The sequence below is a fragment of the Oncorhynchus kisutch genome, unplaced genomic scaffold, assembly GCF_002021735.2.
Source record: "Oncorhynchus kisutch isolate 150728-3 unplaced genomic scaffold, Okis_V2 Okis04b-Okis11a_hom, whole genome shotgun sequence".
Lineage (NCBI taxonomy): Eukaryota > Metazoa > Chordata > Actinopteri > Salmoniformes > Salmonidae > Oncorhynchus > Oncorhynchus kisutch.
The window spans coordinates 12,123,196-12,148,503 of NW_022261981.1; the positions used below are offsets into that span (position 1 = coordinate 12,123,196).

The 25,308-nt window shown below is 45.5% G+C and overlaps 1 protein-coding gene across 5 annotated transcripts in view; it reads right to left on the minus strand.

The window, feature by feature from the left end:
* jmjd1cb (jumonji domain containing 1Cb) overlaps nt 1–25,308 on the minus strand; it is a 186,237-nt gene that overhangs the window by 80,248 nt on the left and 80,681 nt on the right. For 2 of the 5 annotated variants that reach the window (XM_031813080.1, XM_031813078.1), the window contains exons 3-7: nt 21,779–21,884; nt 19,371–19,495; nt 17,085–17,225; nt 16,615–16,704; nt 11,384–11,687 (exon numbers count right to left, since the gene is read on the minus strand). In XM_031813080.1, the coding sequence (XP_031668940.1) occupies nt 11,384–11,687; nt 16,615–16,704; nt 17,085–17,225; nt 19,371–19,391 (556 nt within the window). In that variant the 5' untranslated portion in view covers nt 19,392–19,495; nt 21,779–21,884. The remainder of the gene's footprint in view (nt 1–11,383; nt 11,688–16,614; nt 16,705–17,084; nt 17,226–19,370; nt 19,496–21,778; nt 21,885–25,308) is intronic. The other 3 variants (XM_031813082.1, XM_031813081.1, XM_031813079.1) reach the window with 2 other exon arrangements.

Consider the following 25,308-nt stretch of genomic DNA (forward strand, 5'->3'; position numbering starts at 1 on the left):
AGGAGAATATATTAGATTAGTCTGGAGAGATGAATCAGAGGATATATATTAGAGAAGTCTGGAGAGATGAATCAGAGGAGAATATATTAGATTAGTCTGGAGAGATGAATCAGAGGAGAATATATTAGAGATGTCTGGAGAGATGAATCAGAGGAGAATATATTAGATTAGTCTGGAGAGATGAATCAGAGAAGTCTGGAGAGATGAATCAGAGGAGAATATATTAGATTAGTCTGGAGAGATGAATCAGAGAAGTCTGGAGAGATGAATCAGAGGAGAATATATTAGAGAAGTCTGGAGAGATGAATCAGAGGACAATATATTAGATTAGTCTGGAGAGATGAAGAAGAGGAGAATATATTAGATTAGTCTGGAGAGATGAATCAGAGGAGAATATATTAGATTAGTCTGGAGAGATGAATCAGGGGAGAATATATTAGATTAGTCTGGAGAGATGAATCAGAGGATATATATTAGAGAAGTCTGGAGAGATGAATCAGAGGAGGAGAATATATTAGATTAGTCTGGAGAGATGAATCAGAGGAGAATATATTAGAGATGTCTGGAGAGATGAATCAGAGGAGAATATATTAGATTAGTCTGGAGAGATGAATCAGAGAAGTCTGGAGAGATGAATCAGAGGAGAATATATTAGATTAGTCTGGAGAGATGAAGAAGAGGAGAATATATTAGATTAGTCTGGAGAGATGAATCAGAGGAGAATATATTAGATTAGTCTGGAGAGATGAATCAGAGGAGAATATATTAGATTAGTCTGGAGAGATGAATCAGAGGAGAATATATTAGATTAGTCTGGAGAGATGAATCAGAGGAGAATATATTAGATTAGTCTGGAGAGATGAATCAGAGGACAATATATTAGATTAGTCTGGAGAGATGAATCAGAGGAGAATATATTAGATTAGTCTGGAGAGATGAGATGAATCAGAGGAGGAGAATATATTAGATTAGTCTGGAGAGATAAATCAGAGGAGGAGAATATATTAGATTAGTCTGGAGAGATGAATCAGAAGGAGGAGAATATATTAGATTAGTCTGGAGAGATAAATCAGAGGAGGAGAATATATTAGATTCGTCTGGAGAGATGAATCAGAGGAGGAGAATATATTAGATTAGTCTGGAGAGATGAATCAGAGGAGGAGAATATATTAGATTAGTCTGGAGAGATGAATCAGAGGAGGAGAATATATTAGATTAGTCTGGAGAGATGAATCAGAGGAGAATATATTAGATTAGTCTGGAGAGATGAATCAGAGGAGAATATATTAGATTAGTCTGGAGAGATGAATCAGAGGAGAATATATTAGATTAGTCTGGAGAGATGAAGAGATGAATCAGAGGAGGAGAATATATTAGATTAGTCTGGAGAGATGAATCAGAAGGAGGAGAATATATTAGATTAGTCTGGAGAGATAAATCAGAGGAGGAGAATATATTAGATTAGTCTGGAGAGATGAATCAGAAGGAGGAGAATATATTAGATTAGTCTGGAGAGATAAATCAGAGGAGGAGAATATATTAGATTAGTCTGGAGAGATAAATCAGAGGAGAATATATTAGAGAAGTCTGGAGAGATGAATCAGAAGTCTGGAGAGATGAATCAGAAGTCTGGAGAGATGAATCAGAGGAGAATATATTAGAGAAGTCTGGAGAGATGAATCAGAGGATAATATATTAGAGAAGTCTGGAGAGATGAATCAGAGGATATATATTATAATTCTAAATGACAAGCAGCAGAATGTACAGTACACAGCATCAGTCCTAGACCGCGTCACAAACAGAACCCTATTCCTTACATAGTGCACTATGAGCCCTGGTCTGAAGTAGTGCACTATGAGCCCTGGTCTGAAGTAGTGCACTATACAGTGGCTTGTGAAAGTATTCAACCCCCTTGGCATTTTTCCTATTTTGTTGCCTTACAACCTGGAATTAAAATAGATTTTTTGTGTCATTTGATTTACACAACATACCTACCACTTTGAAGATGCCAAATATTTTTTGTTATAAAAACAAGCAAGAAATATGACAAAAAACAGAAAACTTGAGCGTGCATAACTATTCACCCCCCTTACAGCCACCTTTTGTAGCAATTACAGCTGCAAGTCTCTTGGGATATGTCTCCATAAGCTTTGCACATCTAGCCACTGTGATTTTTGCCCAGTCTTCAAGGCAAAACTGCTCCAGCTCCTTCAAGTTCGATGGGTTCCCCTGGTGTACAGCAATGTTTAAGTCATACCAGATTCTCAATTGGATTGAGGTCTGGACTTTGACTTGGCCATTCCAAGACATTTAGATGTTTCTCCATAAACCACTCGAGTGTTGCTTTAGCAGTATGCTTAGGATCATTGTCCTGCTGGAAGGTGAACCTCCGTCCCAGTCTCAAATCTCTGGAAGACTGAAACAGTTTTCCCTCAAGAATTTCCCTGTATTTAGCTCCATCCATCATTCCTTCAATTCTGACTAGTTTCCCAGTCCCTGCCGATGAAAAACATCCCCACAGCATGATGCTGCCACCACAATGCTTCACTGTGGGATGGTGTTCTCGGGGTGATGAGAGGTGTTGAGTTTGCGCCAGACATAGCGTTTTCCTTGATGGCCAAAAGGCTCCATTTTAGTCTCATCTGACCAGTGTACCTTCTTCCATATGTTTGGTGAGTCTCCCACATGCCTTTTGGCGAACACTTTAAGCAATGGCTTTTTTTTGGCCACTCTTCCGTAAAGCCCAGCTCTGTGGAGTGTACGGCTTAAAGTGGTCCTATGGACAGATACTCCCATCTCCGCTGTGGAGCTTTGCAGCTCTTTAAGGTTTATCTTTGGTCTCTTTGTTGCCTCTGATTAATGACATCCTTGCCTGGTCCGTGAGTTTTGGTGTGATGCCCTCTCTTGGCAGGTTTGTTGTGGTGCCATATTCTTTCCATTTTTTAATAATGGATTTAATGGTGCTCCGTGGGATGTTCAAGGTTAGGTAAAAAAATAAAAAAAAACTGATCTGTACTTCAGCGAGTAATGCTCCCAGAGTAGGGAATAATGCTCCCAGAGTAGAGAGTAATGCTCCCAGAGCAGAGAGTAATGCTACTAGAGCAGAGTAATGCTACTAGAGTAGGGAATAATGCTCCCAGAGCAGAGAGTAATGCTAATAGAGTAGGGAATAATGCTCCCTGTGTAGAGAGTAATGCTACTAGAGTAGGTAATAATGCTCCCAGAGCAGGGAATAATGTTCCCAGAGTAGAGAGTAATGCTCCTAGAGCAGCGAGTAATGCTCCTAGAGCAGGGAGTAATGCTCCTAGAGCAGCGAGCAATGCTCCCGGAGCAGCGAATAATGCTCCTAGAGCAGCGAGTAATGCTCCTAGTGAAGGGAGTAATGCACCTAGAGCAGGGAATAATGCTCCTAGTGAAGTGAGTAATGCTCCTAGAGTAGGGAGTAATGCTCAAAGTGTAAGTCTCCAAGACGAGGGAGTAATGCTCCTAGAGCAGCGAGTAATGCTCCTAGAGCAGCGAGTAATGCTCCTAGAGCAGCGAGTAATGCTCCTAGAGCAGCAAGTACTGCTCCTAGAGCAGCGAGTAATGCTCCTAGAGCAGCGAGTAATGCTCCTACTAGAGCAGCGAGTAATGCTCCTACTAGAGCAGCGAGTAATGCTCCTACTAGAGCAGCGAGTAATGCTCCAAGACGAGGGAGAATTGCTCCAAGAGCAGGGAGTAATGCTCCAAGACGAGGGAATAATGCTCCTAGAGCAGCGAGTAATGCTCCTAGTGAAGGGAGTAATGCACCTAGAGCAGGGAATAATGCTCCTAGTGAAGTGAGTAATGCTCCTAGAGTAGGGAGTAATGCTCAAAGTGTAATGCTCCAAGACGAGGGAGTAATGCTCCTAATGAAGGGAGTAATGCTCCTAAAGCAGGGAATAATGCTCCTAGAGCAGGGAATAATGCTCCTCGTGTAATGCTCCTAGAGCAGGGAATAATGCCCCTAGTGCAGGAAATAACGCTCCTAGAGTAGGGAATAATGCTCATAGAGCAGGGAATAATGCTCCCAGAGTAGGGAATAATGCTCCCAGAGTAGAGAGTAATGCTCCCAGAGCAGAGAGTAATGCTACTAGAGCAGAGTAATGCTACTAGAGTAGGGAATAATGCTCCCAGAGCAGAGAGTAATGCTAATAGAGTAGGGAATAATGCTCCCTGTGTAGAGAGTAATGTTACTAGAGTAGGTAATAATGCTCCCAGAGCAGGGAATAATGTTCCCAGAGTAGAGAGTAATGCTCCTAGAGCAGCGAGTAATGCTCCTAGAGCAGGGAGTAATGCTCCTAGAGCAGCGAGCAATGCTCCCGGAGCAGCGAATAATGCTCCCGGAGCAGCGAATAATGCTCCTAGAGCAGCGAGTAATGCTCCTAGTGAAGGGAGTAATGCACCTAGAGCAGGGAATAATGCTCCTAGTGAAGTGAGTAATGCTCCTAGAGTAGGGAGTAATGCTCAAAGTGTAAGTCTCCAAGACGAGGGAGTAATGCTCCTAGAGCAGCGAGTAATGCTCCTAGAGCAGCGAGTAATGCTCCTAGAGCAGCGAGTAATGCTCCTAGAGCAGCAAGTACTGCTCCTAGAGCAGCGAGTAATGCTCCTAGAGCAGCGAGTAATGCTCCTACTAGAGCAGCGAGTAATGCTCCTACTAGAGCAGCGAGTAATGCTCCTACTAGAGCAGCGAGTAATGCTCCAAGACGAGGGAGAATTGCTCCAAGAGCAGGGAGTAATGCTCCAAGACGAGGGAATAATGCTCCTAGAGCAGCGAGTAATGCTCCTAGTGAAGGGAGTAATGCACCTAGAGCAGGGAATAATGCTCCTAGTGAAGTGAGTAATGCTCCTAGAGTAGGGAGTAATGCTCAAAGTGTAATGCTCCAAGACGAGGGAGTAATGCTCCTAATGAAGGGAGTAATGCTCCTAAAGCAGGGAATAATGCTCCTAGAGCAGGGAATAATGCTCCTCGTGTAATGCTCCTAGAGCAGGGAATAATGCCCCTAGTGCAGGAAATAACGCTCCTAGAGTAGGGAATAATGCTCATAGAGCAGGGAATAATGCCCCTAGTGCAGGGAATAATGCTCATAGAGCAGGGAATAATGCTCCTAGAGCAGGGAATAATGCTCCTAGAGCAGGGAATAATGCTCCTAGAGCAGGGAATAATGCTCCTAGAGCAGGGAATAATGCTCATAGAGCAGGGAATAATGCCCCTAGAGCAGGGAATAATGCTCCTAGAGCAGGGAATAATGCCCCTAGAGCAGGGAATAATGCTCCTAGAGCAGGGAATAATGCCCCTAGAGGAGGGAATAACGCTCCTAGAGTACGGAATAATGCTCCTAGAGCAGGGAATAATGCCCCTAGAGGAGGGAATAATGCTCCTAGAGCAGGGAATAATGCCCCTAGTGCAGGAAATAACGCTCCTAGAGTAGGGAATAATGCTCATAGAGCAGGGAATAATGCCCCTAGAATAACGCTCCTAGAGTAGGGAATAATGCTCATAGAGCAGGGAATAATGCTCCTAGAGCAGGGAATAATGCTCATAGAGCAGGGAATAATGCTCATAGAGCAGGGAATAATGCTCATAGAGCAGGGAATAATGCTCCTTGTGTAATGCTCCTAGAGCAGGGAATAATGCCCCTAGAGGAGGGAATAACGCTCCTTGAGTACGGAATAATGCTCCTAGAGCAGGGAATAATGCACCTAGAGCAGGGAATAATGCTCCTAGAGCAGGGAATAATGCTCCTAGTATAGGGAATAATGCTCCTAGTGTAGGGAATAATGCTCCTAGAGCAGGGAGTAATGCTCCTAGTGTAATGCTCCTAGAGCAGGGAATAATGCTCCTAGAGCAGGGAATAATGCTCCCAGAGCAGGGAGTAATGCTCCTAGTGGAATGCTCCTAGAGCAGGGAATAATGCCCATAGAGCAGGGAATAACGCTCCTAGAGCAGGGAGTAATGCTCCTAGTGGAATGCTCCTAGAGCAGGGAATAATGCTCCTAGAGCAGGGAGTAATGCTCCTAGAGCAGGGAGTAATGCTCCTAGAGCAGGGAGTAATGCTCCTAGAGCAGGGAGTAATGCTCCTAGAGCAGGGAGTAATGCTCCTAGAGCAGGGAGTAATGCTCCTAGAGCAGTACCGGGACCCCTGTACACTGACTCAGTACCGGGACCCCTGTACACTGACTCAGTACCGGGACCCCTATACACTGACTCAGTACTGGTACCTCATGTACAGAGCCTTCAGAAAGTATTCAGACCCCTGGACCTTTTCCACATTTTGTTACATTACAGACTTATTCTAAAATGGATTAAATACATGTTTTAACTCATCAGTGTAGACACAATACCCCATAATGACAGGTTTTTAAAAACATTTTTGCAAATGCATTAAATGTTAATAACAGAAATATCTTATTTACATAACTATTCAGACTCTTTGCTATGAGACTTGAAATTCAGCTCAGATGCATCCTGTTTCCATTGATCATCCTTGATGTTTTTACCACAGTCCACCTGTGGTAAATTCAATTGATTGGACATGATTTGGAAAGGCACACACTTGTAAGGTATATAAGGTCCCACAGTTGACAGTGCATGCCAGAGCAAAAACCAAGCAATGAGTTCGAAGGAATTGTACGGAGAGCTCAGAGACAGGATTGTGTCGAGGCACAGATCTGGGGAAGGGTACCAAAACATTTCTGCAGCATTGAAGGTCCCCAAGAACGCAGTGGCCTTCCTAGAGCTGGTCACCCGGCCAACCTGAGCAATCAGGGGAGAAGGTCCTTGGTCAGGGAGGTAACCAAGAACCCCATGGTCCCTCTGACAGAGCTCCAGAGTTCCTCTGTAGAGATGGGAGAACCTTCCAAAAGGACAACCATCTGCTTCAGCACTCTACCAATCAGGCCTTTATGGTAGAGTGGCCAGACCGAAGCCACTCCTCATTAAAAGGCACATGACAGCCCACTTGGAGTTTTCTAAAAAGCACCTCAAGGACTCTCAGACCATGAGAAACAAGATTATCTGGTCTGATGAAACCAAGATTGAACTCTTTGGCCTGAATTCCAAGCCTCACGTCTGAAGGTAACCTGGCACCAACCCTACGGTGAAGCATGGTGGTGGCAGCATCATGCTGTGGGGATGTTATTCAGCAGGGACTGGGAGACTATTCAGGATCGAGGAAAAGATGAACGGAGCAAAGTACAGAGAGATCCTTGATGAAAACCTGTTCCAGAGCTCTCAGGACCTCAGACTGTGGCAAAGGGTTACCTTCCAACAGGACAATCACAGCCAAGAAAACGCAGGAGCGGCTTCGGGACGAGTCTCTGAATGTTCTCGAGTGGCCCAGCCAGAACCCGGACTTGAACCTGATTGAACATCTCTGGAGAGACCTGAAAACAGCTGTGCAGCGACCCTCCCCATCCAACCCTTTATTTTTTATTTCACCTTTATTTAACCAGGTAGGCTAGTTGCAACTGCGACCTGGCCAAGATAAAGCATAGCAGTGTGAACAGACAACACAGAGTTACACATGGAGTAAACAATTAACAAGTCAATAACACAGTAGAAAAAAAAGAGGGTCTATATACATTGTGTGCAAAAACCTGACAGAGCTTGAGAGGATCTGCAGAGAAGAATGGGAGAAACTCCCCAAATACAGGTGTACCAAGCTTGTAGCGTCATATCCAAGAAGACTTGATGCTGTAATCGCTGCCAAAGGTGCTTCAACAAAGTACTGAGTAAAGGGTCTGAATATTTATGTACAGTGGGGCAAAAAAGTATTTAGTCAGCCACCAATTGTGCAAGTTCTCCCACTTAAAAAGATGAGAGGCCTGTCATTTTCATCAACTATGACAGGTACACTTCAACTTTGTTGGCAATGACAGAGGTCAAACGTTTTCTATAAGTCTTCACAAGGTTTTCACACCGTTGCTGGTATTTTGGCCCATTCCTCCATGCAGATCTCCTCTAGAGCAGTGATGTTTTGGGGCTGTTGCTGGGCAACACGGACTTTCAACTCCCTCCAAAGATTTTCTATGGGGTTGAGATCTGGAGACTGGCTAGGCCACTCCAGGATCGCGAAATGCTTCTTATGAAGCCACTCCTTCGTTGCCCGGGTGGTGTGTTTGGGATCATTGTCATGCTGAAAGACCCAGCCACGTTTCATATTCAATGCCCTTGCTGATGGAAGGAGGTTTTCACTCAAAATCTCACAATACATGGCCCCATTCATTATTTCCTTTACACAGATCAGTCATCCTGGTCCCTTTGCAGAAAAACAGCCCCAAAGCCTTTTTTAAAATATATATTTTATACTTTACTTTATTTAACTAGGCAAGTCAGTTAAGAACAAATTCTTATTTTCAATGACGGCCTAGGAACAGTGGGTTAACTGCCTGTTCAAGGGCAGAACGACAGATTTTGTACCTTGTCAGCTCGGGGATTTGAACTTGCAACCTTTCGGTTACTAGTCCAATGCTCTAACCACTAGGCTACACTGCCGCCCCATGATGTTTCCACCCCCATGCTTCACAGTAGGTATGGTGTTCTTTGGATGCAACTCAGCATTCTTTGTCCTCCAAACACGACGAGTTGAGTTTTTACCAAAAAGTTATATTTTGGTTTCATCTGACCATATGACATTCTCCCAATCTTCTTCTGGATCATCCAAATGCTCTCTAGCAAACTTCAGACGGGCCTGGACATGTACTGGTTTAAGCAGGGGGACACGTCTGGCACTGCAGGATTTGAGTCCCTGGCGGCGGTGTAGTGTGTTACTGATGGTAGGCTTTGTTACTTTGGTCCCAGCTCTCTGCAGGTCATTCACTAGGTCCCCCCGTGTGGTTCTGGGATTTTTGCTCCCCGTTCTTGTGATCATTTTGTCCCCACGGGGTGAGATCTTGCGTGGAGCCCCAGATCGAGGGAGATTATCAGTGGTCTTGTATGTCTTCCATTTCCTAATAATTGCTCCCACAGTTGATTTCTTCAAACCAAGCTGCTTACCTATTGCAGATTTAGTCTTCCCAGCCTGGTGCAGGTCTACAATTTTGTTTCTAGTGTCCTTTGACAGCTCTTTGGTCTTGGCCATAGTGGAGTTTGGAGTGTGACTGTTTGAGGTTGTGGACAGGTGTCTTTTATACTGATAACAAGTTCAAACAGGTGCCATTAATACAGGTAACGAGTGGAGGACAGAGGAGCCTCAAAGAAGAAGTTACAGGTCTGTGAGAGCCAGAAATCTTGCTTGTTTGTAGGTGACCAAATACTTTTTTTCTACCATAATTTGCAAATACATTCATTAAAAATCCTACAATTTGATTTTTTTCTTCGAATTTTGTCTGTCATAGTTCAAGTGTACCTATGATGAAAAGTACAGGCCTCTCTCATCTTTTTAGTGGGAGAACTTGCACAATTGGTGGCTGACTAAATACTTTTTTGCCCCACTGTAAATGTAATATTTTTTAAATGTATAATACATTTGAAAACATTTCTAAAAACCTGTTTTTGCTTTGTCATTGTGTGTAGATATTGTGGGAAGCCAAAGCTTTCCCAAGGCAGTGTCCTGCTGAACCTTTCCCAAGGCAGTGTCCTGCTGAACCTTTCCCAAGGCAGTGTCCTGCTAAAGCTTTCCCAAGGCAGTGTCCTGCTGAACCTTTAAGATGGCAGTGTCCTGCTAAAGCTTTCCCAAGGCAGTGTCCTGCTAAAGCTTTCCCAAGGCAGTGTCCTGCTAAAGCTTTCCCAAGGCAGTGTCCTGCTGAACCTTTAAGATGGCAGTGTCCTGCTAAAGCTTTCCCAAGGCAGTGTCCTGCTAAAGCTTTCCCAAGGCAGTGTCCTGCTAAAGCTTTCCCAAGGCAGTGTCCTGCTAAAGCTTTCCCAAGGCAGTGTCCTGCTGAACCTTTAAGATGGCAGTGTCCTGCTAAAGCTTTCCCAAGGCAGTGTCCTGCTAAAGCTTTCCCAAGGCAGTGTCCTGCTAAAGCTTTCCCAAGGCAGTGTCCTGCTAAAGCTTTCCCAAGGCAGTGTCCTGCTAAAGCTTTCCCAAGGCAGTGTCCTGCTAAAGCTTTCCCAAGGCAGTGTCCTGCTAAAGCTTTCCCAAGGCAGTGTCCTGCCAAAGCTTTCCCAAGGCAGTGTCCTGCTAAAGCTTTCCCAAGGCAGTGTCCTGCTAAAGCTTTCCCAAGGCAGTGTCCTGCTAAAGCTTTCCCATGGCAGTGTCCTGCTAAAGCTTTCCCAAGGCAGTGTCCTGCTAAAGCTTTCCCAAGGCAGTGTCCTGCTAAAGCTTTCCCAAGGCAGTGTCCTGCTAAAGCTTTCCCAAGGCAGTGTCCTGCTAAAGCTTTCCCAAGGCAGTGTCCTGCTAAAGCTTTCCCAAGGCAGTGTCCTGCTAAAGCTTTCCCAAGGCAGTGTCCTGCTAAAGCTTTCCCAAGGCAGTGTCCTGCTAAAGCTTTCCCAAGGCAGTGTCCTGCTAAAGCTTTCCCAAGGCAGTGTCCTGCTAAAGCTTTCCCAAGGCAGTGTCCTGCTAAAGCTTTCCCAAGGCAGTGTCCTGCTAAAGCTTTCCCAAGGCAGTGTCTTGCTAAAGCTTTCCCAAGGCAGTGTCCTGCTAAAGCTTTCCCAAGGCAGTGTCCTGCTAAAGCTTTCCCAAGGCAGTGTCCTGCTAAAGCTTTCCCAAGGCAGTGTCCTGCTAAAGCTTTCCCAAGGCAGTGTCCTGCTGAACCTTTCCCATGGCAGTGTCCTGCTAAAGCTTTCCCATGGCAGTGTCCTGCTGAACCTTTCCCAAGGCAGTGTCCTGCTAAAGCTTTCCCAAGGCAGTGTCCTGCTAAAGCTTTCCCAAGGCAGTGTCCTGCTAAAGCTTTCCCAAGGCAGTGTCCTGCTAAAGCTTTCCCAAGGCAGTGTCCTGCTAAAGCTTTCCCAAGGCAGTTTCCTGCTGAACCTTTCCCATGGCAGTGTCCTGCTAAAGCTTTCCCAAGGCAGTGTCCTGCTAAAGCTTTCCCAAGGCAGTGTCTTGCTAAAGCTTTCCCAAGGCAGTGTCCTGCTAAAGCTTTCCCAAGGCAGTGTCCTGCTAAAGCTTTCCCAAGGCAGTGTCCTGCTAAAGCTTTCCCAAGGCAGTGTCCTGCTAAAGCTTTCCCAAGGCAGTGTCCTGCTAAAGCTTTCCCAAGGCAGTGTCCTGCTAAAGCTTTCCCAAGGCAGTGTCCTGCTAAAGCTTTCCCAAGGCAGTGTCCTGCTAAAGCTTTCCCAAGGCAGTGTCCTGCTGAATGCTTTCCCAAGGCAGTGTCCTGCTAAAGCTTTCAGAGCTCTACTCATCTCAGGTCAATGGAACAGCTTGACCACACAGTACATTTAGTAAAACAGGTGAAATTCCTCCAGCGTCCACGATCTCCTCACCTCTTGTTCTATCTTCACCATCATCCTCACCTCCTCTCCCTGCTCTCTCGTTACAGTCCACGTTGTCTCCCTTGAAGTCATCATCAGGGACACTGCTGTCAGATCCCTTCCTCCTGGAGAAGCCAGGTCCGCGGTGCTGCGTCTGTTCCTGGCAAGGGGAGTGCTGCGCTGGGGCCTGCTGGCTCTGGGACCCGCCCTGACCTTGACCCTGCTGGGTGGTGACCCCTGACCCCTGCTTCACTGCCCCGCCAGAGGAGTTCATGACTGGTCTGGGGCTGTTGGCTTGGGCACGGGTGTAGTGACCCTGTAGAGGATGACGAGAGAACAGACGCACCAAGGATGGAGTTGGTTAGAGACAGGAGGACAGAGAGAGAACAGACACACCAAGGATGGAGTTGGTTAGAGACAGGAGGACAGAGAGAGAACAGACACACCAAGGATGGAGTTGGTTAGAGACAGGAGGACAGAGAGAGAACAGGCACACCAAGGATGGAGTTGGTTAGAGACAGGAGGACAGAGAGAGAACAGGCACACCAAGGATGGAGTTGGTTAGAGACAGGAGGACAGAGAGAGAACAGGCACACCAAGGATGGAGTTGGCTAGAGACAGGAGGACAGAGAGAGAGAGGTGTTTCAGGATGTCACATTTAATATGGTTGATAATTCAACACCACCGAGAATGATCCACAATGGAAAAGAAGGTATACGGTACTATTACCCTGCTGTCTGACTTAGTGCTACGGTACCATTACCCTGCTGTCTGACTTAGTGCTACGGTACTATTACCCTGCTGTCGGACTTAGTGCTACGCTACTATTACCCTGCTGTCTGACTTAGTGCTACGGTACTATTACCCTGCTGTCTGGCTTAGTGCTACGGTACTATTACCCAGCTGTCTGACTTAGTGCTACGGTACTATTACCCTGCTGTCTGACTTAGTGCTACGCTATGGTACTATTACCCTGCTGTCTGACTTAGTGCTACGGTACTATTACTCTGCTGTCTGACTTACTGCTACGGTACTATTACCCTGCTGTCTGACTTAGTGCTACGGTACTATTACCCTGCTGTCTGACTTAGTGCTACGGTACTATTACCCTGCTGTCTGACTTAGTGCTGCGGTACTATTACCCTGCTGTCTGACTTAGTGCTACGGTACTATTACCCTGCTGTCTGACTTAGTGCTACGCTATGGTACTATTACCCTGCTCTCTGACTTAGTGCTACGGTACTATTACCCTGCTGTCTGACTTAGTGCTACGGTACTATTACTCTGCTGTCTGACTTAGTGCTACGCTATGGTACTATTACCCTGCTGTCTGACTTAGTGCTACGCTATGGTACTATTACCCTGCTGTCTGACTTAGTGCTACGGTACTATTACCCTGCTGTCTGACTTAGTGCTACGGTACTATTACCCTGCTGTCTGACTTAGTGCTACGGTACTATTACCCTGCTGTCTGACTTAGTGCTACGGTACTATTACCCTGCTATCTGACATAGTGCTACTATTACCCTGCTGTCTGACTTAGTGCTACGGTACTATTACCCTGCTGTCTGACTTAGTGCTACACTATGGTACTATTACCCTGCTGTCTGACTTAGTGCTACGGTACTATTACCCTGCTGTCTGACTTAGTGCTACGGTACTATTACCCTGCTGTCTGACTTAGTGCTACGGTACTATTACCCTGCTATCTGACATAGTGCTACTGTTACCCTGCTGTCTGACTTAGTGCTACGGTACTATTACCCTGCTGTCTGACTTAGTGCTACGCTATGGTACTATTACCCTGCTGTCTGACTTAGTGCTACGATACTATTACCCTGCTGTCTGACTTAGTGCTACGGTACTATTACCCTGCTGTCTGACTTAGTGCTACGGTACTATTACCCTGCTGTCTGACTTAGTGCTACGGTACTATTACCCTGCTGTCTGACTTAGTGCTACGGTACTATTACCCTGCTGTCTGACTTAGTGCTACGGTACTATTACCCTGCTATCTGACATAGTGCTACTATTACCCTGCTGTCTGACTTAGTGCTACGGTACTATTACCCTGCTGTCTGACTTAGTGCTACGCTATGGTACTATTACCCTGCTGTCTGACTTAGTGCTACGATACTATTACCCTGCTGTCTGACTTAGTGCTACGGTACTATTACTCTGCTGTCTGACTTAGTGCTACGGTACTATTACCCTGCTGTCTGACTTAGTGCTACGGTACTATTACCCTGCTGTCTGACTTAGTGCTACGGTACTATTACTCTGCTGTCTGACTTACTGCTACGGTACTATTACCCTGCTGTCTGACTTAGTGCTACGGTACTATTACCCTGCTGTCTGACTTAGTGCTACGGTACTATTACCCTGCTGTCTGACTTAGTGCTGCGGTACTATTACCCTGCTGTCTGACTTAGTGCTACGGTACTATTACCCTGCTGTCTGACTTAGTGCTACGCTATGGTACTATTACCCTGCTCTCTGACTTAGTGCTACGGTACTATTACCCTGCTGTCTGACTTAGTGCTACGGTACTATTACTCTGCTGTCTGACTTAGTGCTACGCTATGGTACTATTACCCTGCTGTCTGACTTAGTGCTACGCTATGGTACTATTACCCTGCTGTCTGACTTAGTGCTACGGTACTATTACCCTGCTGTCTGACTTAGTGCTACGGTACTATTACCCTGCTGTCTGACTTAGTGCTACGGTACTATTACCCTGCTGTCTGACTTAGTGCTACGGTACTATTACCCTGCTATCTGACATAGTGCTACTATTACCCTGCTGTCTGACTTAGTGCTACGGTACTATTACCCTGCTGTCTGACTTAGTGCTACACTATGGTACTATTACCCTGCTGTCTGACTTAGTGCTACGGTACTATTACCCTGCTGTCTGACTTAGTGCTACGGTACTATTACCCTGCTGTCTGACTTAGTGCTACGGTACTATTACCCTGCTATCTGACATAGTGCTACTATTACCCTGCTGTCTGACTTAGTGCTACGGTACTATTACCCTGCTGTCTGACTTAGTGCTACGCTATGGTACTATTACCCTGCTGTCTGACTTAGTGCTACGATACTATTACCCTGCTGTCTGACTTAGTGCTACGGTACTATTACCCTGCTGTCTGACTTAGTGCTACGGTACTATTACCCTGCTGTCTGACTTAGTGCTACGGTACTATTACCCTGCTGTCTGACTTAGTGCTACGGTACTATTACCCTGCTGTCTGACTTAGTGCTACGGTACTATTACCCTGCTATCTGACATAGTGCTACTATTACCCTGCTGTCTGACTTAGTGCTACGGTACTATTACCCTGCTGTCTGACTTAGTGCTACGCTATGGTACTATTACCCTGCTGTCTGACTTAGTGCTACGATACTATTACCCTGCTGTCTGACTTAGTGCTACGGTACTATTACCCTGCTGTCTGACTTAGTGCTACGGTACTATTACCCTGCTGTCTGACTTAGTGCTACGGTACTATTACCCTGCTGTCTGACTTAGTGCTACGGTACTATTACCCTGCTGTCTGACTTAGTGCTACGGTACTATTACCCTGCTGTCTGACTTAGTGCTACGGTACTATTACCCTGCTGTCTGACTTAGTGCTACGGTACTATTACCCTGCTGTCTGACTTAGTGCTACGGTACTATTACCCTGCTGTCTGACTTAGTGCTACGGTACTATTACCCTGCTGTCTGACTTAGTGCTACGGTACTATTACCCTGCTATCTGACATAGTGCTACTATTACCCTGCTGTCTGACTTAGTGCTACGGTACTATTACCCTGCTGACTGACTTAGTGCTACGGTACTATTACCCTGCTATCTGACATAGTGCTACGGTACTATTACCCTGCTGTCTGACTTAGTGCTACGGTACTATTACCCTGCTGTCTGACTTAGTGCTACGGTACTATTACCCTGCTGTCTGACTTAGTGCTACGATACTATTACCCTGCTATCTGACATAGTGCTACTATTACCCACTACCACCACCTCTACTACCACCACTACCACTACTACTACTACACCTACCACCACTACCACTACCACCACCACTACTACTACTACTACTACACCTAACACCACCACTACCACACCTACCACCACTACACTTACCACCACCAGTACTACACCTACCACCACCACCACCACACCTACCACCACTACACTTACCACCACCAGTACGCCTATCACCACCACTACTACACATACCACCACCACTACTACACCTATCACCGCCACCACCACTACCACACCTACCACCACTACACTTACCACCACCACTACACCTACCACCACCACTACTACACCTACCACCACTACTACCACCACCACTACTACACATACCACCACCACCACCACACCTACCACCACTACACTTACCACCACTACTACACCTATCACCACCACTACACCTACCACCACCACTACTACACCTACCACCACCACTACACCTACCACCACTACTACTACTACACCTACCACCACCACTACTACTACACCTACCACTACTACACTTACCACCACCACTACTACTACACCTACCACCACTACTACACCTACCACCACTACTACACCTACCACCACCACCAATACTACACTTACCACCACCACTACTACACCTACCACCACCACTACTACTACCACCACCACTACTACCACCACCACTACTACCACCACACCTACCACCACCACTACTACACCTACCACCACCATCACTACTACCACCACCATCACTACCACCACCACCATCACTACCACCACCACCATCACTACCACCACCACTACCACCACACCTACCACCACCACCACTACTAACCACCTGTACTACCACCACTACCACCACTACTACCACCACCACCACTACTACTACACCTACCACCACCACCACCACTAACCACCTGTACTACCACCACCACTAACCACCTGTACTACCACCACCATTAACCACCTGTACTACCACCACTACCACCACCACCACCACTACTACTACTACTACTACTACTACCACCACTACTACTACTACTACTACCACCACTACTACTATACCTACCACCACCACTACTACTACACCTACCACCACCACTACTACTACACCTACCACCACCACTACCACCACCACTACACCTACCACCACCACTGCACCTACCACTACCACTACTAGGGTACTACAGAGGAAGAGAGGAGGCCTCTGGATGGTGGTACCTGCTCTCTTCCTGTGGTGCCGGTGGGTCTCCCTCCTGCTGTCTGTTGACGAATTGGATAACAACATGGCGGCACAGAGAGATCTGGTTCCTGATAAAGGGACCAGCAACACCACTGATTGATTGGAAGCTAAATTGTATCTGTTTAGTTGCATACCACTGACATGGTTACTTTAAAGCTGTCCACACTGACAGACAGCTGGTGGAAAGGATAAAGCCAAACTGACAACAACAACAACAACATGTAAAGACAGAAATCAGCATCAATAACAAATGACTAACAAGTCACGTGACACTAACGAACAGCATTAGTAGACCTATCAACACTGAGACTGATGGACAGATGCTTCCAGCAGAGAGAGGGTTAACATGTGTGTGTGTGAGCGCAGGCGTGGGTTTCTGTGTGTGTGTTAACGTGTGTGTGTGTGTGTGTGTGTGTGTGTGTGTGTGTGTGTGTGTGTGTGTACTCACGTGGGCAGAGTTGTTCTGGTTGGAACGGGACCTGCGTCGGGACTGGATACCGATGTTCTCTCCTTTCAGCAGAGAGTGGACCACATCGTCCAGAAAGGTCATCTGGATCATAGAGGGGTCAACGTTCTGGGGCTCTAGAACCTAGTAGAGGTCACAGACAGAGAGACAGGGGTCAACATTCTGGGGCTTAGGAACCTAGTAGAGGTCACAGACAGAGAGACAGGGGTCAACATTCTGGGGCTCTAGAACCTAGTAGAGATCACAGACAGAGACATACAGGGGTCATAGAGGGGTCAACGTTCTGGGGCTCTAGAACCTAGTAGAGGTCACAGACAGACAGACAGGGGTCATAGAGGTGTATTTAATATGGAGACAGGAGAATAGAGGTGTATTTAATATGGAGACAGGAGTATAGAGGTGTATTTAACATGGAGACAGGAGTATAGAGGTGTATTTAATATGGAGACAGGAGTATAGAGGTGTATTTAATATGGAGACAGGAGTATAGAGGTGTATTTAATATGGAGACAGGAGTATAGAGGTGTATTTAATATGGAGACAGGAGTATAGAGGTGTATTTAACATGGAGACAGGAGTATAGAGGTGTATTTAATATGGAGACAGGAGTATAGAGGTGTATTTAATATGGAGACAGGAGTATAGAGGTGTATTTAATATGGAGACAGGAGTATAGAGGTGTATTTAATATGGAGGAGTATAGAGGTGTATTTAATATGGAGACAGGAGTATAGAGGTGTATTTAACATGGAGACAGGAGTATAGAGGTGTATTTAATATGGAGACAGGAGTATAGAGGTGTATTTAATATGGAGACAGGAGTATAGAGGTGTATTTAATATGGAGACAGGAGTATAGAGGTGTATTTAACATGGAGACAGGAGTATAGAGGTGTATTTAACATGGAGACAGGAGTATAGAGGTGTATTTAACATGGAGACAGGAGTATAGAGGTGTATTTAATATGAAGCCAGGAGTATAGAGGTGTATTTAATATGGAGACAGGAGTATAGAGGTGTATTTAATATGGAGACAGGAGTATAGAGGTGTATTTAATATGGAGACAGGAGTATAGAGGTGTATTTAATATGGAGGAGTATAGAGGTGTATTTAATATGGAGACAGGAGTATAGAGGTGTATTTAACATGGAGACAGGAGTATAGAGGTGTATTTAATATGGAGACAGGAGTATAGAGGTGTATTTAATATGGACACAGGAGTATAGAGGTGTATTTAATATGGAGACAGGAGTATAGAGGTGTATTTAACATGGAGACAGGAGTATAGAGGTGTATTTAACATGGAGACAGGAGTATAGAGGTGTATTTAACATGGAGACAGGAGTATAGAGGTGTATTTAATATGAAGACAGGAGTATAGAGGTGTATTTAATATGGAGACAGGAGTATAGAGGTGTATTTAATATGGAGACAGGAGTATAGAGGTGTATTTAATATGGAGACAGGAGTATAGAGGTGTATTTAATATGGAGACAGGAGTATAGAGGTGTATTTAATATGGAGACAGGAGTATAGAGGTGTATTTAATATGGAGACAGGAGTATAGAGGTGTATTTAATATGGAGGAGTATAGAGGTGTATTTAACATGGAGACAGGAGTATAGAGGTGTATTTAATATGGAGACAGGAGTATAGAGGTGTATTTAACATGGAGACAGGAGTATAGAGGTGTATTTAACATGGAGACAGGAGTATAGAGGTGTATTTAATATGGAGACAGGAGTATAGAGGTGTATTTAACATGGAGACAGGAGTATAGAGGTGTATTTAATATGGAGACAGGAGTATAGAGGTGTATTTAACATGGAGACAGGAGTATAGAGGTGTATTTAACATGGAGACAGGAGTATAGAGGTGTATTTAATATGGAGACAGGAGTATAGAGGTGTATTTAATATGGAGGAGTATAGAGGTGTATTTAACATGGAGACAGGAGTATAGAGGTGTATTTAACATGGAGACAGGAGTATAGAGGTGTATTTAACATGGAGACAGGAGTATAGAGGTGTATTTAACATGGAGACAGGAGTATAGAGGTGTATTTAATATGAAGGAGTATAGAGGTGTATTTAATATGGAGGAGTATAGAGGTGTATTTAACATGGAGCCAGGAGTATAGAGGTGTATTTAATATGGAGACAGGAGTATAGAGGTGTATTTAATATGGAGACAGGAGTATAGAGGTGTATTTAATATGGAGACAGGAGTATAGAGGTGTATTTAATATGGAGCCAGGAGTGTATTTACCTGGTCATTCATCACAACCATATTACGGCTGAAGAGGTCATGATGTGTGATGATCCCTGTGAACCACTGAGTGGCCGAGTCTTGTCTGTAAACACGAACTCGGTAACCATTTAATGAATATGGACCTGAAGGAGAGGGGACAGGTGCAACATGGTGACACACAGCATCGTGGGGGTTAAACACAGACTGAAACTATTCACTTATTCCACTTCAGATACAATTCAGACATCTGTAGCTCAGCTAGATGTACCAATTCAGACATCTGTAGCTAGTCTAGATGTACCAATTCAGACATCTGTAGCTAGTCTAGATGTACCAATTCAGACATCTGTAGCCAGTCTAGATGTACCAATTCAGACATCTGTAGCCTGGCTAGATGTACCAATTCAGACATCTGTAGCCTGGCTAGATGTACCAATTCAGACATCTGTAGCCTGGCTAGATGTACCAATTCAGACATCTGTAGCCTGGCTAGATGTACCAATTCAGACATCTGTAGCCTGGCTAGATGTACCAATTCAGACATCTGTAGCCTGGCTAGATGTACCAATTCAGACATCTGTAGCTAGTCTAGATGTACCAATTCAGACATCTGTAGCTAGGCTAGATGTACCAATTCAGACATCTGTAGCCTGGCTAGATGTACCAATTCAGACATCTGTAGCTAGGCTAGATGTACCAATTCAGACATCTGTAGCTAGGCTAGATGTACCAATTCAGACATCTGTAGCTAGGCTAGATGTACCAATTCAGACATCTGTAGCTAGGCTAGATGTACCAATTCAGACATCTGTAGCTAGGCTAGATGTACCAATTCAGACATCTGTAGCTAGGCTAGATGTACCAATTCAGACATCTGTAGCTAGGCTAGATGTACCAATTCAGACATCTGTAGCTAGGCTAGATGTACCAATTCAGACATCTGTAGCCTGGCTAGATGTACCAATTCAGACATCTGTAGCCTGGCTAGATGTACCAATTCAGACATCTGTAGCTAGGCTAGATGTACAAATTCAGACATCTGTAGCTAGGCTAGATGTACAAATTCAGACATCTGTAGCTAGGCTAGATGTACCAATTCAGACATCTGTAGCTAGGCTAGATGTACCAATTCAGACATCTGTAGCTAGGCTAGATGTACCAATTCAGACATCTGTAGCTAGGCTAGATGTTCTTCCTGACCCGCCATACACATTCAAAATCAGAGACCTGTCTGAAACGCTTCAACTGTCTCTCTGTCCATGAGCACCACAGAGAGGACCATGAGGTACATGCACCTTGGCCAGAGTCTGCAGACAAGACAGATCTGGTTACTAGACTAGGGAGTCCATGAGCACCACAGAGAGGACCATGAGGTACATGCACCTTGGCCAGAGTCTGCAGACAAGACAGATCTGGTTACTAGACTAGGGAGTCCATTAGCACCACAGAGAGGACCATGAGGTACATGCACCTTGGCCAGAGTCTGCAGACAAGACAGATCTGGTTACTAGAATAGGGAGTCCATGAGCACCACAGAGAGGACCATGAGGTACATGCACCTTGGCCAGAGTCTGCAGACAAGACAGATCTGGTTACTAGAATAGGGAGTCCATGAGCACCACAGAGAGGACCATGAGGTACATGCACCTTCGCCAGAGTCTGCAGACAAGACAGATTCTGGTTACTAGACTAGGGAGTCCATGAGCACCACAGAGAGGACCATGAGGTACATGCACCTTGGCCAGATCCCCATTACAACGTGGATGTTGTTAACAAGCGCAAGACCACAGAGACAGTCTCCTCCTCACAACACACTGACTAACAGACAGACAGTCTCCTCCTCACAACACACTGACTAACAGACAGTCTCCTCTGGTACCAGCAGACACAGGACCAGGTATGGAAATCAGTGTCGGCTTGGATAGATAACACGACAGAGTAGTGATCAACAGTAGTGTTCTATATAGGGAATAGGGCTCTGGTCAACAGTAGTGTTCTATATAGGGAATAGGGCTCTGGTCAACAGTAGTGTTCTATATAGGGAATAGGGCTCTGGTCAACAGTAGTGTTCTATATAGGGAATAGGGCTCTGGACAACAGTAGTGGTCTATATAGGGAATAGGGCTCTGGTCAACAGTAGTGTTCTATATAGGGAATAGGGCTCTGGTCAACAGTAGTGTTCTATATAGGGAATAGGGCTCTGGTCAACAGTAGTGTTCTATATAGGGAATAGGGCTCTGGACAACAGTAGTGTTCTATATAGGGAATAGGGCTCTGGTCAACAGTAGTGTTCTATATAGGGAATAGGGCTCTGGTCAACAGTAGTGTTCTATATAGGGAATAGGGCTCAAAGGAATAATCATCATCACAGTGAACAGACAAGTTGGTTGGGTTTGTTAAATGTTAAATACATCAGTGTTTCTTACCTTGCAAAAAAATGTCCTGAACCTTTTGATCTTTGAGCCAGAACCGGACCTCTTCATGAAGCTGAGGGTTGTCCCTGAGAACAGGACTCAAACTGTCCACTTCCTCCTGCAGACACAGACGGAGGAGAACACGTTAGAACCCTATTATATACATACTAAAGACCATTCAGTACATTACAACTGGAGGTAGAACCTGTGTATTATATACATACTAAAGACCATTCAGTACATTACAACTGGAGGTAGAACCTGTGTATTATACCAGACAATACATTACATATTTACTACAATTAAAAACCAAGAAACCATCTTTTAAGTGAGAAGTAGGCACATCCATGCTCTACCAAGGTTTTCCAGCACCAATGTCTACTCCACCCATGCTCTACCAAGGTTTTCCAGCACCAATGTCTACTCCACCCATGCTCTACCAAGGTTTTCCAGCACCAATGTCTACTCCACCCATGCTCTACCAAGGTTTTCCAGCACCAATGTCTACTCCACCCATGACATACCAAGGTTTTCCAGCACCAATGTCTACTCCACCCATGCTCTACCAAGGTTTTCCAGCACCAATGTCTACTCCACCCATGCTCTACCAAGGTTTTCCAGCACCAATGTCTACTCCACCCATGCTCTACCAAGGTTTTCCAGCACCAATGTCTACTCCACCCATGCTCCACCAAGGTTTTACAGCACCAATGTCTACTCCACCCATGCTCTACCAAGGTTTTCCAGCACCAATGTCTACTCCACCCATGCTCCACCAAGGTTTTCCAGCACCAATGTCTACTCCACCCATGCTCTACCGAGGTTTTACAGCACCAATGTCTACTCCACCCATGCTCTACCGAGGTTTTACAGCACGAATGTCTACTCCACCCATGCTCTACCAAGGTTTTCCAGCACCAATGTCTACTCCACCCATGCTCCACCAAGGTTTTCCAGCACCAATGTCTACTCCACCCATGCTCTACCGAGGTTTTACAGCACCAATGTCTACTCCACCCATGCTCTACTGAGGTTTTACAGCACCAATGTCTACTCCACCCATGCTCTACTGAGGTTTTACAGCACCAATGTCTACTCCACCCAAGTCAACCATTCTTAATCTTTGGTCTTTTGCTCGAGGCATGGTTCACATACTTTTTCTTGCCACTGTGTGTGTGTGTGTGTGTGTGTGTGTGTGTGTGTGTGTGTGTGTGTGTGTGTGTGTGTGTGTGTGTGTGTGTGTATTCCAGGGTTTTTCTTTATTTTCTACATTGTAGAATAATAGTGAAGATGTCAAAACTATTAAATAACACATGGAATTATGTAGTCACCAGCAACCTGACTGTGTATTTTAGATTCATCAGCTAAATCAAATCAAATCAAATCCAAATGTATTTGTCACATACACATGGTTAGCAGATGTTAATGCGAGTGTAGCGAAATGCTTGTGCTTCTAGTTCCGACAATGCAGTAATAACCAACAAGTAATCTAACTAACAATTCCAAAAAAAACTACTGTCTTATACACAGTGTAAGGGGATAAAGAATATGTACATAAGGATATATGAATGAGTGATGGTACAGAGCAGCATAGGCAAGATACAGTAGATGATATCGAGTACAGTATATACATATGAGATGAGTATGTAAACAAAGTGGCATAGTTAAAGTGGCTAGTGATACATGTATTACATAAGGATGCAGTCGATGATAGAGTACAGTATATACGTATGCATATGAGATGAATAATGTAGGGTAAGTAACATTATATTAAGGTAGCATTGTTTAAAGTGGCTAGTGATATATTTACATCATTTCCATCAATTCCCATTATTAAAGTGGCTGGAGTTGAGTCAGTGTGTTGGCAGCAGCCACTCAATGTTAGTGGTGGCTGTTTAACAGTCTGATGGCCTTGAGATAGAAGCTGTTTTTCAGTCTCTCGGTCCCAGCTTTGATGCACCTGTATTGACCTCGCCTTCTGGATGATAGCGGGGTGAACAGGCAGTGGCTCGGGTGGTTGTTGTCCTTGATGATCTTTATGGCCTTCCTGTAACATCGGGTGGTGTAGGTGTTCTGGAGGGCAGGTAGTTTGCCCCCGGTGATGCGTTGTGCAGACCTCACTACCCTCTGGAGAGCCTTACGGTTGTGGGCAGAGCAGTTGCCGTACCAGGCGGTGATACAGCCCGCCAGGATGCTCTCGATTGTGCATCTGTAGAAGTTTGTGAGTGCTTTTGGTGACAAGCCGAATTTCTTCAGCCTCCTGAGGTTGAAGAGGCGTTGCTGCGCCTTCTTCACGATGCTGTCTGTGTGAGTGGGACCAATTCAGTTTGTCTGTGATGTGTATGCCGAGGAACTTAAAACTTACTACCCTCTCCACTACTGTTCCATCGATGTGGATAGGGGGGTGTTCCCTCTGCTGTTTCCTGAAGTCCACAATCATCTCCTTAGTTTTGTTGACGTTGAGTGTGAGGTTATTTTCCTGACACCACACTCCGAGGGCCCTCACCTCCTCCCTGTAGGCCGTCTCGTCGTTGTTGGTAATCAAGCCTACCACTGTTGTGTCGTCCGCAAACTTGATGATTGAGTTGGAGGCGTGCGTGGCCACGCAGTCGTGGGTGAACAGGGAGTACAGGAGAGGGCTCAGAACGCACCCTTGTGGGGCCCCAGTGTTGAGGATCAGCGGGGTGGAGATGTTGTTGCCTACCCTCACCACCTGGGGGCGGCCCGTCAGGAAGTCCAGTACCCAGTTGCACAGGGCGGGGTCGAGACCCAGGGTCCCGAGCTTGATGGCGAGCTTGGAGGGTACTATGGTGTTGAATGCCGAGCTGTAGTCGATGAACAGCATTCTCACATAGGTATTCCTCTTGTCCAGATGGGTTAGGGCAGTGTGCAGTGTGGTTGAGATTGCATCGTCTGTAGACCTATTTGGGCGGTAAGCAAATTGGAGTGGGTCTAGGGTGTCAGGTCGGGTGGAGGTGATATGGTCCTTGACTAGTCTCTCAAAGCACTTCATGAAGACGGAAGTGAGTCGTTTAGCTCAGTTACCTTAGCTTTCTTGGGAACAGGAACAATGGTGGCCCTCTTGAAGCATGTGGGAACAGCAGACTGGTATAGGGATTGATTGAATATGTCCGTGAACACACCGGCCAGCTGGTCTGCGCATGCTCTGAGGGCGCGGCTGGGGATGCCGTCTGGGCCTGCAGCCTTGCGATGTTTTACTCACCTCGGCTGCAGTGAAGGAGAGGTCGCATGTTTTGGTTGCAGGCCGTGTCAGTGGCACTGTATTGTCCTCAAAGCGGGCAAAAAAGTTATTTAGTCTGCCTGGGAGCAAGACATCCTGGTCCGTGACTGGGCTGGTTTTCTTCTTGTAGTCCGTGATTGACTGTAGACCCTGCCACATACCTCTTGTGTCTGAGCCGTTGAATTGAGATTCTACTTTGTCTCTATACTGACGCTTAGCTTGTTTGATAGCCTTGCGGAGGGAATAGCTGCACTGTTTTGTATTCGGTCATGTTTCCAGTCACCTTGCCCTGATTAAAAGC